The sequence below is a fragment of the Eptesicus fuscus genome, chromosome 3 (genome assembly GCF_027574615.1).
Source record: "Eptesicus fuscus isolate TK198812 chromosome 3, DD_ASM_mEF_20220401, whole genome shotgun sequence".
Classification (NCBI taxonomy): Eukaryota; Metazoa; Chordata; class Mammalia; order Chiroptera; family Vespertilionidae; genus Eptesicus; species Eptesicus fuscus.
The window spans coordinates 4,205,055-4,218,804 of NC_072475.1; the positions used below are offsets into that span (position 1 = coordinate 4,205,055).

At 55.8% G+C, this 13,750-nt stretch overlaps 1 protein-coding gene across 1 annotated transcript in view; it reads right to left on the reverse strand.

Annotated features, from left to right (window-relative positions):
- Nucleotides 1–2,903: 2,903 nt before the first annotated feature.
- KCNJ6 (potassium inwardly rectifying channel subfamily J member 6) overlaps nt 2,904–13,750 on the reverse strand; it is a 39,398-nt gene continuing 28,551 nt past the window's right edge. The window contains exon 3 of the mRNA XM_028151905.2: nt 2,904–3,283. Coding sequence (XP_028007706.1) covers nt 2,958–3,283 — 326 coding nt within the window. The 3' untranslated portion in view covers nt 2,904–2,957. The remainder of the gene's footprint in view (nt 3,284–13,750) is intronic.

Sequence of the window (13,750 nt, forward strand, 5' to 3'; positions counted from 1 at the left end):
GTGCTGTTGCATTAAAATAGGCTTATTTATTGTCATCGCACTTGGTTTGCTAACAAAGTGGCTGAGGGAAGGGGGGGTCTGGATATGGGGCGGGGGCTGGAAATCGTGGGGGCATCTTTGTCTTAATGGGAAAACACCGTTCAGTCCTTGCTGCTTAGAAAATTCAGTCTTAAGGAGCTGCTCTCCGTTCCAAATTTTAACAGTTGACACAAAATACACCGTTAAACTGTTATCAATAATTGTAGAAAAATAGACACGTTTGCGCGGGACATTCTAGTAAAAGGGTCTTCTGGAACATCCTCGTGGAAAGACTCAGAGGCTCACGTTACAAAAACGAGATTTGGTTCGTGTTCTGTCTCCAACTACATGGACACCAAAGACGGTGGGAACAGGAGGGGCCTCACCCGGGTGCCCTGTCACCGCTACCGAACCGACCGCCATGTGCGTGGCCAGGGGCTGCCAGGCTCTGTGTTCAGTTGTGCTAACGGGCCCCGAGCTGCTGTTCCCACCAGACATCAGGGCGTGCGTGGTCCCTTAGGCCTCAGTACATGCTTCAAAAAGGCCCGGTGAGTCTTCAAGAGCTAAAGTAGCAGACTTTTTGCAACCCCTGCTCGATTTCGCTTTGTGCAACAGGCCACGCCCTGCAGCTCTGGGGGTGCTGCAGGGTTAGCGCCCGCGAGTCAAGAGCGCCCTGTATAAGGCTACGTACGTACGTGGAGGAAAGGCCACAGTACCTCCCACCGCCTGGCAGGAAGTGGATGGGGCTCCCTCGTCCTCCTTGACTGCAACCTCCTCCTCGGAGTGTGGAATGAATAAACGATTCAACAGATATTCAACGCAGAGTGAGATGTTGGCCAACAGGAAGGGGCCATGGCCAAGAGGTTTGTTCTCCAGAAAGTCGGTGCCAAGAAGCAGTGGTCCTGATGCAAAGTCTTGGAAGTGGGAGAAGAGAGGCCCCGTGTTAGACTGAGGAGCCCCTTCCCTTATCTCCCACACACGCTTGTTGGTAGACAAGGTCCCTCAACTATGGCGAAGGCCTGAGTGATCTGGTGCGGGAGAGCAAGGTCAACAGGGAGGGACGGCTAGTCTGAGTTCTTGGACTTCCACGGAGCCTCACACTGAGCACAGCTGTGGGAGCTGACAATGAACTTGCGTCCAGTCAGTGGGTATTGATGATGGGCGACTGCTTTAGGGAACAAACAGTTTAAAATAGTAAAATTAATGTGAAAGATCTTCACAGTGCAAAATTTCCACCTGCCCTTAATGTTTTCATATAAGATTCTCTTTCTTTTTTTTTTATTTGAAAACATTTTTTTTATATTAAAATTTAGATTTTCAGCACAAAATACCACCTTCCCTCTTGGCTCTCCCTCCATTCTTTCCTTCCTTCTCTCCTCTTTGTCTTCTTCTCTCTGTCTACATTTATCTTTGCAGATTGAAATGAATTAAGGCTGCAGTTTTTTTGTTTTCTTTTGATTGAGAGACACTTTGGATTTGATTTCTAACCTGTGGCATACTTTTGAGAGATTTCGTAGTCACCGAGATTGTTGGTGTAATCTCTGAATGTTGAACTCTGGTCATTTCATAATAATAAAAGAATAGAATAAATAACAATGCAAGAGGCCGATGGATAAGCCCCCGGGTTGGGAAGAGTGCAGGATAAAGTCAGTGTGTGAGGTCAGTGACACTATGAGCCTTTATGAAGTCCATGACTCCAGACCCAACCATCTTCTGCTCACCTGCCATGTCTCCTTGTAATAGTCTGTAGTTTCTCGTGATTATGGAATGGGAACAGCTAGAGAATCAGTGTTTTTGCAGAAGAGTTTCCTGAACTACAAAGGGTGAGCGCTTGTGTGAAAAGCATAAACATGACATTGGTGACAAGCTCGAGAATGTCCTCTTGGAATTCTTCCCCAGGCTAGTCAGTGAGGCCCTGGTTGTCTTAAACCAGAGGCCTCAGTTTGTAAACATTTCACAGTATATCAGTGTATTGGTGGTGCGTTTTGCCATCTGCTGGACCTCCCAACTCCCCCCAGACCTATGGCTTATTAGAGTCAATGAAAGGATCAGCGAGGGAACAGTGAGGTACCTGCACGGGCTGCCAGTCTGGGACGCAGAACAAAGGCCATGCACTAAAGGGCCAGCAGTCAATGGGACCAAAGCAATTCAGAAAACAAAGACATCAGAACGGAAATGCCTACTGTACAGTGAGAATCTTTTTTCTTTTACTTTTTAAAAAATCTTATTTCTAAAGTTATATATCTAAACCTACACTAGTTATATATCTATGTACATTATTTAGAAGTTGTGTTCTACAGTACTTTTGTACATGCTGGGTTTTATTAATTACTGCCAAAGAAAATGATTACATAAGGCATATATATGTACAGTGTTTTGTCTTTGCCTCACCTGGGTCCTACACCTGTGATGCCCATGGGGCAAGCACCTGCCCTGGAGAAGAAATGTGTGGGGATCTAGGGAAGTGAGGGCTACACTCTGTCCCACTGCAGGAATGAACAGGCACTGGACCTAATGTGCATCCCAGGCCACGTGTTCGCCACACTCTTGGGAGTGATCTGGTCTTGTACAGCACACGCAGGCAAGTAGCTTAAATCTCTAGGAGTTGGGTGTGTGGAATTTAGGGAGGAGACAGGCTTGGGCCACCAATGAAGGCACCTTACACCTTAACCAAATCCGTGTCGACCTCTCCAATCTGAGTAACTGAGGAAGGGCAGGCAGAGATTTTACACCTTGAAGATTTGTTTTCTGGTAACGCCAAAATTAAACACAAATAAAGGAAGAACAAGGTAAGAGAGACAGAAAGCAGGAGGATGAGAGACAAGGAGAGGTAGGGGGGACAGGGGAGGGGCGGCCTGGCCAGGGGAAAGGTGGGGGGGGACAGGAGAAGGGGTGGCTGGCCTGGGGAAAGGTTGGGGAGGAGGGGCCTGGCCAGGGGACTACACTTTGGACTCGTTCTCGAGGTTGGCCACATCACCATTCCTTTCCGCCTGCTCCTCGAGGTTCTTTTCTTCCTCTTCGGTCTCCAGTTCCGCATGTTGGTTGAGTTTGCTGGACACAGACCAGCTGAGGGGCAGCTCTGCCCTGCTGGCCAGCTCCGCCAGCTCTTTGGCACTGAGGGAGGGGGTGCTGGTCTCGTAGGTCTCGTGGAAGCTGTTGTAGTCGACTTCGTAGAACCCGTCCTCCAGCGTCAGGACAGGGGTGAACCGGTACCCCCACAGGATCTCGCTGGTGATGTAGGAGCTCCGAGCTTGGCATGTCATCCCTGCAGAGAGAAGAGCGGAGGCGTTAGTGTGAGTGTGGGCTTTCTGTCCCCAAGGGCCCTCGGTGAGCTGGGCGGGGCTGCTGCACAGGGTGTCACAGCTATGGAGGTGCTGTCCATGTTGTAGACGCGCGCTAGCATGCACGGGAGCGTGTGCTGGGGCGTCCCAGCCTCCCCGGGGAGCTCAGGGAGCAACGTGAGAGTTCTGGCTCTCATTAAGCTACACTTGCCCGCCAGGCCACGCACAAACACGCAGGTCCAGGTGCTCGTGCACAAGGGGCCCGTGTACACAGGTGTTCATGCACACAGGGACCCATGCACACAGGTGTTCATACACACAGGTGTTCATGCACACAGGGACCCATGCACACAGGTGTTCATGCACACAGGGACCCATGCACACAGGTGTTCATGCACCCAGGGGCTCATGCACACAGGTGTTCATACACACAGGTGTTCATACACACAGGGGTCCATGCACACAGGTGTTCATGCACACAGGAACCCATGCACACAGGTGTTCATACACACAGGGGCCCATGCACACAGGTGTTCATGCACACAGGGACCTATGCACACAGGTGTTCATGCACACAGGTGTTCATGCACACAGGGGTCCATGCACACAGGTGTTCATGCACACAGGGGCCCATGCACACAGGTGTTCATGCACACAGGAACCCATGCACACAGGTGTTCATGCACACAGGGGCCCATGCACACAGGTGTTCATGCACACAGGGGTCCATGCACACAGGTGTTCATGCACACAGGGGCCCATGCACACAGGTGTTCATGCACACAGGGGCCCATGCACACAGGTGTTCATACACACAGGGTCCCATGCACACAGGTGTTCATGCACACAGGGGCCCATGCACACAGGTGTTCATGCACACAGGAACCCATGCACACAGGTGTTCATACACACAGGGGCCCATGCACACAGGTGTTCATGCACACAGGGACCCATGCACACAGGTGTTCATGCACACAGGGGCCCATGCACACAGGTGTTCATGCACACAGGGGCCCATGCACACAGGTGTTCATACACACAGGGGTCCATGCACACAGGTGTTCATGCACACAGGGGCCCATGCACACAGGTGTTCATGCACACAGGGGCCCATGCACACAGGTGTTCATGCACACAGGGGCCCATGCACACAGGTGTTCATACACACAGGGGCCCATGCACACAGATGCACACTCATGTGCTCTGGGAGAACCCTGAGGTCATGACTCTTGCCCCCCCCACCCCCGCCGTGCCTAAGTCCTATCGGGACCTGAGCCAGGAGTAGCTTCCTTTTAAATGTGAAATGACAGAATGGGGGACACGCCACCCGTCTCCCGAGAAAAGACCAGCCCACAGCGTGGTGTGAACGACAGGGAATGCAGTGGGTGCGCTTTCCCCGCGACCTCTGCAAAGATACTCGGACACGGCGGCGTCCACCGGTCATTCCTCAGGGCCAACTGCTCCGTTAGCTGCGTCCGCCCAGCTCTATGGCCACGCCGCGGAGCCAGGAAAGCCCCGGAGGCAGCGCAGGGGTCTGGAACGGGCACTGAGCGGCCTCGGGCCAGGCCTGCACGCAGGAACTCAGCAGGCAGAGCCCATGTTTAGAGTCCCAGCAGCACAGCAGAGGGGAGACGTTTTGTGCCGAACACCAGTGCCATGGACGCTTCCTCTGGAGAGAACCCTCTCCCCCGTGCAGAGGCCGGAGGAGTGGCTCAGCAGGCAGATAATGGGTCAACATTTCTGAGGATCTGACTCCCGCAGAACAGAAGGGGTGGCCCTCCCACCTTAGCGTCCTGTGAAATTAATCTGTTGCCAGTATTCAGACCCAGGACTGCACTGGAGATGCTCTGGGCTTATTTTTTATTTTTAAAATGAAATTTATTTTTAATTATTTATTTACTAGAGGCCCGATGCATGAAATTCATGCAAGAGTAGGTCTTCCTTCCCCCAGCTGCTGGCACCGGCTTCCCTATGGTACCTGGGACCTGGGCTTCCCTCTGGTACCCAGGACCTGGGCTTCCCTCATAGCTCTGGCCTCGTCTGGAAGGTCATCTAGAAGGACGTCCGGTCTAATTAGCATATTACTCTTTTGTTACTATAGATTTTTTTAGGGAGAGTAGAAGAGAGGGGAAGACAGAGAGAAACACTGATGTGAGAGAAACACATCGATTGGTTGCCTCCTGCACAAGCCCAACCAGGTCCCAGGCCGGGGAGGAGCCCTTGACCGGAAGGGAACTGGGATGCTTTGGTCTGCAGGCTGATGCTCTGTCCACTGAGCCACACCGGCCAGGGCGAGGGTTTTTACTTCAAACACCAGGCTGCAGGATGCGACCCTCTCCTTCACTCTTGGTTCTCACGCTCAGGAAGAGCAGCCCTGGGCGAGCGTGGTTAGAAAGCGCCACGCACTGCTTAGGAGTCTCCGTGGGGAGAAGCCGGGGTGGCCCGTGACAGGGGGGGCGGCGCTGCCATCTCCGTCCTCCTGGAAGAACGCCCCCCTCCAGCAGGTCAGTTCAGCCCGTGCTCCTCACTCACACCCCAGAGCCTCCTTGGGCAGGTTCCTGATGCCTCGGTGAGCGCTGCGCTCCTTCTGTGGCCCAGACACCGGCGGGGCAAGAACAAGTTCGCAAGAACAAGCTGAGATGTCTGGAAAAGGCGTCTACCTGCGAGCTCCTAATTCTGCTCTCACCAAGTAGACGATGAAGTCACAGATGAGGCACTGAATGAAGTCACAAACACCGTTTACTGAGTGTGCATTGTATGCCGGGCACCAAATCCTTACAGCGGCCCTCTCTGGTGGTGCTGATATATCCATTTCACACAGGAGCAAACGAAGGCCCAGAGAGGTTAGTTAACCATCCTGGGTCACACAGGCTTATGGACTGAACTGAGTGCCTTCAACATTCATATGTTTATTCCAATCTGACAATGGAATCTGTGTACTAAACCCTGGCCTTTGATGTGTATATCTCCACCTTCCTTGCGTTAGGACAATTTGTGTTAATAAATAGCAAGGGGTCCTGAGACAAGGAGAACTTAGTTCCTTTAGCTAAGTCTTCTCTGACTCCCCATGATGCCTTTCAAAATTATGTTTTGTCTCTGGACTCTTAATTAATTTACACACAGCGCCTTCCCCAGATTTCTGAACCCTTCTAGATGCCGGATCAAGACCACGGGCATTACTGGCGATGCTACAGTGGTGAACAGGTAGGAGTGTACGTGCTGAGAAAGGGAAGCATGAGGAGGAGAAAGAGGCAGGAACAGGAGGGAAAGAGCAGAGGGGAGGCTGGGAGCACTGAAGCCTCAGTTTCCCCACTGTGATGGGACTCACGTGAGCCAGCCTCCTCCAGCCTCCAGCACCAGGTGGCTCTGAGGCAGCCACAGCTGAGGACCCTGGGGACTGGCTCCAGGGGGACCAGAGCCCACACGCCTGTGGCCAACCTCCGTGGAGGGGCGCTGGGCTCCGGCCTCCGGAAAGCACGGCGAGCACCTCCTGTGAAGACCCCCGAGGCCAGGCTGTCACCGCACATCCCGGTCCTCTTCCGCTGCTAACAGGACCCAGCGCCCACGTTTCCACCCCGGATCCACCGCTCACCAGTAACCCTCAGCGGCTGCCCATAAAGCCACCTGAATCCCACACCCGGGAGAAGGCCTGAGCCTGCCTCCTGTCTCCGTGCCCGGGACTTGCCAACGGAAAGTCTTTTCTTTTCTTTTCATTTATTTTCTCTCCTTTCCTCTCCTCTCCTCTCCTCTTTTCTTTTTTTCTTCTTCTTCTTTTCTTTTTTTCTTTTCTTTTCTCAAAAGCTTGTGCCAGGGTGCTGCCCTCCATGAACAGTGGGTGCCGGGGTGCTGGCCTCCATGCACGGTGGGTGCCAGGGTGCTGCCTCCATGCGTGGTGGGTGCCCTGACTGGGTAACAGGAGGGTGTTGAGCTGGCTGCTGCCTCCTCCTCCTCCCGCCCTGCTCCTTTCCAGGGAGCGGCTCCTGGAGCTCCCCCATCCTCCCCCCTTTCTCTCAGGCACAGGACTCCCAGCCTCGGACACGAGGCGTTTCTCAGCTCCCCTCCGGGTCCGGCGCCTGGGCCTGTGTTTCTGTGGTTGGACCCCACTCACTCGTCACACCTGCTGTGGGCTGGATGCTGTTCTGGGCGCCGGGGCGGATGTGAGGACACAGACACGGATGTGCATGGCATGTTTAGAGAGATGGCATGTTTAGTTCTAGAGGCAGTTCAGGGCTAGAGAGGCAGAGAACAGGGAGGGGTTGCTGGGTGGAGGGATGCAGGAAAGACGTCAGGAAAGACGGGCACAGAAGGATGAATAGGCGTTTACCAGGTGGGTCGGTGGAGGCACGAAGAGGAAGAGGCTCTGCTGGGACTTGTCCCAGCGGCACATGGAGACACGGGGGTGGGTGGGGGTGGGGGGCCTTGGAGGAGAAGGGGGCTGAAGAGCAGGGTTTACCTGTCGCGCTCATGGTGTGACTTCCAGCCTGCCGTTTCCCTCTAGTGATTATAACACATTCCACCCACGTGGTGGCTCCCTCCCTCCAAGCCAGGGCCCCCCCCCGGAGACAGTGAGAAAACAGGCTGCTCTGGAGTGCGGCCCAGGGGGAGCCCACCAGCCCCTGCACCTGCCCAGGTGCGGCTTGGAGCTCCCTGCCTCTGTCCCAGCGTCAGCCCGCCTCCCACTGCGATCCACAGGCTGACCGACCCCTCCAAGCTGCCGGGGTTCAGTCCCACGTTTGGGACGGAAGGTCCCACCACACGGGGAACTCCTCGGTCCCAGGCAAACCTGAACATAGGTCCTCCTAGCCCATGTGTCAGCCAGATGATCCTTTAAAGCTGCACATCACAGCTCACCACTCCCTGCTCCACCCCCTCCACAGCCCCTCTCAGAGCACAGTCTGAAGTCCTTACAGAGGCCCAGGAGCCACAGTCAGCCTCCCAGCCGCTCAGACAGGCCCGCTGGGGGCTGCAGGGCTCTGGACTAACGCAGCCACACCCTTCCCCCCTTGTTCTGAGCGTCTCCCTTGCACTGAGCTCTTGACCATGAGCTGCGGACCATGTGCTGCGTCCCACAATAGCAGGGGCTCAGTCAACTTTTGAACTTTGGTCAGTGAAACCCCAAAGCCCTTTCCCTTTATCTGACTTTCAGAGGTGCTGGCTCACCCTGGAGACAGAAATGCCACCAGATGGAACCCCGGAAAGGACGGAGTAAAGTTAGGGGTGTTTTGCAGCCAGGGACCCCACTGGTTTTAGAAACTGGCCCAGGCACCCGCAGTGCACGGCCGGCTCGGGCGTGCTGTGTGGCCGCGGCACCACCAGGTGGCGCCGCGCTCGCCTGGTTTCAGGGACCGGACCGGCCAGCTGCCTCCAGGTCGCTGCGGACCCCGCTGGGATGAGCACAGGCGGTCACCCCGGATGTCCTCGCCAGCGGCCGGGGGAAAGGTGCCCTCAGTGGCGCCTCAGCTGCCTCGCGGGTCCTCGGTCCCGGCACCTCGGGGAGGGGCTGCTCCTCGTTTTTTCCTGGGACCCGGATTTGGGAGGGAAGCTGCCTGGGTCCCGGTCCCTCCGCTCTGCCCAGGCCGGAGGCCCCGGGGAGGGTCCGGGGCAGGAGGGGCCGTCTCCCCCGCACCTCTGGGCTGCACTGGGGGCCCAGCCTTTGCTTATCCCGGAGGCAGTTTCAAGCCAGGAGGCAGACACCCATGGGTTTGGGAAAGAGGGTGTGGAGGTTTGCCCGGAAACAGTCTGTCACTGAGCCCCCGACCCCACATTCCTATGCGAGTCACCCTTAGGGCGGATGTGCCAAGTACCATCTCTGTGGGAGGCTGGTGCACCTGTGTGATGTTCTCCCTGACCCTAACCTTAACCCTACCTCTACTCCTATCCCTATCACTAACCCTAACCCTAACCCTAACCCTAACCCTAACCCTAACCTTAACCCTAACCCTACCCCTAACCCTAACTGTAACACTAACCCTAACCATGCCCCTATCCCTAACCTTACGCCTACCCCTAACCCTACCCTCACCCTAACCCTACCCCTAACCCCTACCCTAACCCTATCCCTAACCCTACCCCTAACCCTATCCCTAACCTTATTCCTATCCCTAACCCTAACCCTAACCTTACCCTAACCCTAACCTTAACCTAACCCTAACCCTAACCCCAAATTCCTATGCTAGTCATCCTTAGGGGGAATGTGCCAAGTACCCATCTCTGTGGGAGGCTGGTGCATCTGTGTGATGTTCTCCCTGACCCTAACCTTAACCCTAACCCTTACCCTAACCCTAACCCTAACCCTAACCCTTCCCCTACCCCTATCCCTAACCCTAACTGTAACACTCACCCTAACCTGCCCCTATCCCTAACCTTACCCCTAACCCTAACCCTATCCCTACCCCTACCCCTAACCCTATCCCTAACCCTACCCCTACCCCTAACCCTATCCCTAACCCTAACCCTATCCCTAACCCTGCACCCCAGCGCGGTCCCCAGGCCCGCAGGGGCAGCCCCCTGGAGCTGGTGGGAAATGCAGAACCCAGACTCCCAAAACCTGGTTCCCCAGGGGAGCGCGGGCACCTGAAGACTTGGCAGGAGGGGTGGGAGCGTCTGGTCTGAGGGAGCAGCGAGGCTGATGGGGTCCACGCCCGGGAAACTGCCTGTGGGTCAGCGGCGGAGAAGTGCCCTGGGTCAGGCGTGTGTGCTGTGACTTTGGGGAGCACCCGGTCAAGTGGGCAAGTGGGCGCTAGGCTCCGGAGGGCAGGCCCTGCGCATTGCTCACCATCGTACCCTGAAACCAGCCCAGCGGCACCCGCTACATGGTGCGGGGTGGAGCCTGAGCGGGGACAGAGTGCGCCGTGGAAGGCCACAGGGGGAGCGCCCAGGGCTGTGGACATGTGCTGAGGGTGCTGGGGTCTGGGGGCGCTGGCACATTCAAAGGGGCGGAATGAACAAATAAGGCAAAGCAGAGAGGTGGACGCCCCTCCTGAGCAGGGTCCTCCGTGGGGTAACGGTGCCCACCTGGCACACTGGCCATGTCCGATGACACTTAGAGTGTCACAGCCGGGGCAGGAGGAGGGCGCTCCTGGCATCTAGAGGGCAGAGGCCAGAGATGCAGCAGAACACTCTTCGCTGCCGAGGATGCCCCGCAACGAAGAAGCCGCGTGCCAGCTGTGCCCGGCGGAGCAGCGAGAGAAAGCAGAGGGGCTCGGCGTTGTTGACTTCTGGTCTCTCAGTGGCTCTGCTGTGCCCCGTGCTGGGACCTGAGACCTCGGCTGGCTGTGGGGACAGGGCACCGGCCAGGCTGACTGTGCGGGGAGCCCTCACTGTCCAGGGGCAGACATCCATAACTGGTCCAAGGCCCTGTTCCCAGATGCCGGTGCCACGGCCCTGCTGGCCTCACAGGGCCCGTCCCTGTCCCTCCTGTGGCTGGAGGAGGCTCCCGCTGGCTGCAGCGAGGCAGCCTGGGGGCGGGGAGGGAGAGGGCTCTGGTAAACACAGCTCAGAGACAATGGCTTTTCCATGGCAACAGCTCGAGCTGGGAGAGCAGCTCCTGCCCACCCCATCCTGCTGCCACTGGGCATGTGCAGCCTCCGTGTCCCACCCAGAGAGCAAGTTGGCCAGGAGAGTTCGTTTCCAATCCTCGGGAGGGAAATCATGGAAAGCAATCCTACATAGCTCGACGTTGCTCAAGCAAACCAACGCCTTGGGTTTGCAAAATACTGGTGCCTTTTCCTTTCTTCTGCGGTCTCTCCCTCCTTCCTGCTCCCCTGTTGTTGTTGTATTAAAAATGTATGCTCTGTTTTCTATCTGGTTTTATACCGATTAGGCTATTTTCCATAACATTTTTCCTTAGTAAATTTCTCCAGAATATACAATCTTGTTTTTATTGGACTGTTGTAAGCTCCATGAGATCAGAAGCTGTGTCTTTCCATCTATCCATCCACCTACCTATATACCAACACACCCAACCATTATCCATCCATCCATCCATCCATCCATCCATCCGCTCATATACTCACCCACCCACGTATTCATCAACCTATTCACCTACTCACCCATCCATCCATTCATTCACCCATCCAGCCAACAATCCATCCACTTCTCTGTCCACCCATCTGCTCATCAGCAACCATTTGGAGTGCCTGCTGTCCGCCCGGCCGGCAGGTCTTACTCTCACAGAGACCTCCTTCGCATGGGGACTAGACATTCACAATACAAAGTGTTAAAGGCAGGTTGAATGGTATGTACAAAGTGCTGTGGGACCAGAGAGAAGCTGCTGGCTAACTTGGGGCGTCGTCAGGAAGATCTCAAAGTGGAGGGGGCTCAACAAGAGAGCCTTGGGGGATAAGTGCAGGGCAGTGGGACCAGCATCTATCTAGGGGGAACAGCTGGTGAGGGGTTGATTGGGCCTGAGACATGGGTTACTGAAGTGAAGCGGGGGCACAGGTGTGTGGGTCTGCATTGAGAAGGGCCTCCCATGACACCCTGGGAAGGTGCATTGACTCTGTCAGCAACGGGGAGCTGCTGAAGAGCTGAGGGGGTGAGCCATGTGGTCGGCACCGAGTTTATTTTAGATAAATTCCTCTGGGAGCACCAACAGGAGGCTGAGAACTGTGGCTTCTCCAGCAGCAAAGCCACAGACACGTGGCGCTGCTCTCCTGAGTGCTTTAACATTCTCCGTGAGGGTTAGAAACCTCTGTCTGGGGTCCTGGCTTGTTGCACAATTCCCAGCAACCCTCAGGAAGCCTCCGTGTGGGCAGGGTGGCGCGCTTGGCCCTGGGCGGGAGGATTCCCCCCGCTAGCTCCGGAGTTTTGCACACGTGGTTGAGAGACCCCTGTTATCCAGCAAGCTCATCCTGATGAAGCACGCGGCCTTCGGAGCCAGACTGAATGGTCCAAACCCCAGCTCCTCCATTTGCATGCTGGGATATCCTCCCTTCAAGAGGTGGAGCCTAATTTGCCCCGCCCCCATTCCCCCCTGCTCCCCTCCTGGTGTGGACTGGCCTCAGGGACTTATTGTACTGAAGGAGCAGAAGCAGAGGTTTGCGTGGCTTCAGAGATGAGGTCATTAGAGGCCCCGTGGCGCTCTCCCTCTATTTCTCGGGTCACTTGCTTCGGGGAAAATGATCTGCCATGTTGTGAGGACACTCAAGCAGCCTAGAGAGAGGCCCATGTGACAAGGAACCAAGGCCTCCAGCCAACAGTGAGGGAGCCACGTGGGAAGGGGCCCCTCCAGCCCCAGTCCAGCCCCAGCCTTCAGATGCCTGCAGGCCTGGCTGTGTCTGCAGCCTGGTCAGAGGCCCTGAGCCGGAACCACCCAGCCAGCCGCGCCTGGCTCTCCGCCTGCGAGAAGACACGCTTGCTGTTCACAGCCACCAAAGTTGCGCTGCGATTGATAATGAACACAGAAGCTGGGCGCCCTCGGACCTGTCCTCCTATCACCCACATCGTCGGGGGGATCAGGACGTTACCCACATTGTATAGAACCGATGTTCGACGTTCTCTACGTCACGGAGGATCAGCAAGCGCTGTGTGAGCTAATTCACATACAGTGCTTGGTGCCTGGCGCAGTCAGTGCTCGATGAACGTTAGTGTTAGGGTTACCAGTGGGCAGTGCTTGAATTCGGGCAGAGGCAGAGAGTGGGGAAGAGCTCTTGCTGAGTGAACGGAGGTGGAAACCAACGCTGCAAACTCAGCCAAGGAGTGGGATGCGCACGGCCAACGAGGGAAGGGGTGAAGGACAGACCTGCACGGGCCGGGGGGAGGAGGGGGGCAACCCGTGCCCTGGCAGTGCCCTTGCCCAGCACCCCGTGCATCTCAGGAATTCTCATCCACTGTCCTTTTGGGTCCCTAACTCCACAAATATTGTTTAGACTGTCTCTAAATTACCACAGACCGCGTGGCTCCAGGCAACAGGAAGTTACTGTCTCACACATCTGAGAGTCCGAAGTGTGAACCAAGGTGTCTGAAGGCTCCAGGGAGGGTCCTTCCTGCCTCTTCCAGCTCCTGGCGGCTCCCACCATTCCTTGGCTTGTGGCTGCATCACTCCATCTCTGCGTCCATCCTCACGTGGCCTTTTCCTCTGTCTTCTCTTCTGTCTCTTATAGGATGTAGGGGCCTCTACAGCGATCTCATCTTGAAACTATGAATTATATCTGCAAAGACCCTTTTCCCAATAAGGTCACACTCAGAGGTACTGCATATTTTGGGGGGCCACCCATCCACCGCCTACAGATGGGCTGGTGCCAGAGCGGTGGCCAGCCTACCAGGAAGGTGATGCATTTCCAGGGCTGGGGGGTGCGGGTGGGGAGGCAGGGCTCTGGCATTTGCATTCACCAGCTCTCTCTCGAGTCCCCAGCTCCCTCCGCTGGGAAGCATTCTCCGACTCACAGCACCACCCTGATTTACATCATAATCTCTTCGGCTGTGTATTCTCAGAGGAGACGTCAGCCACA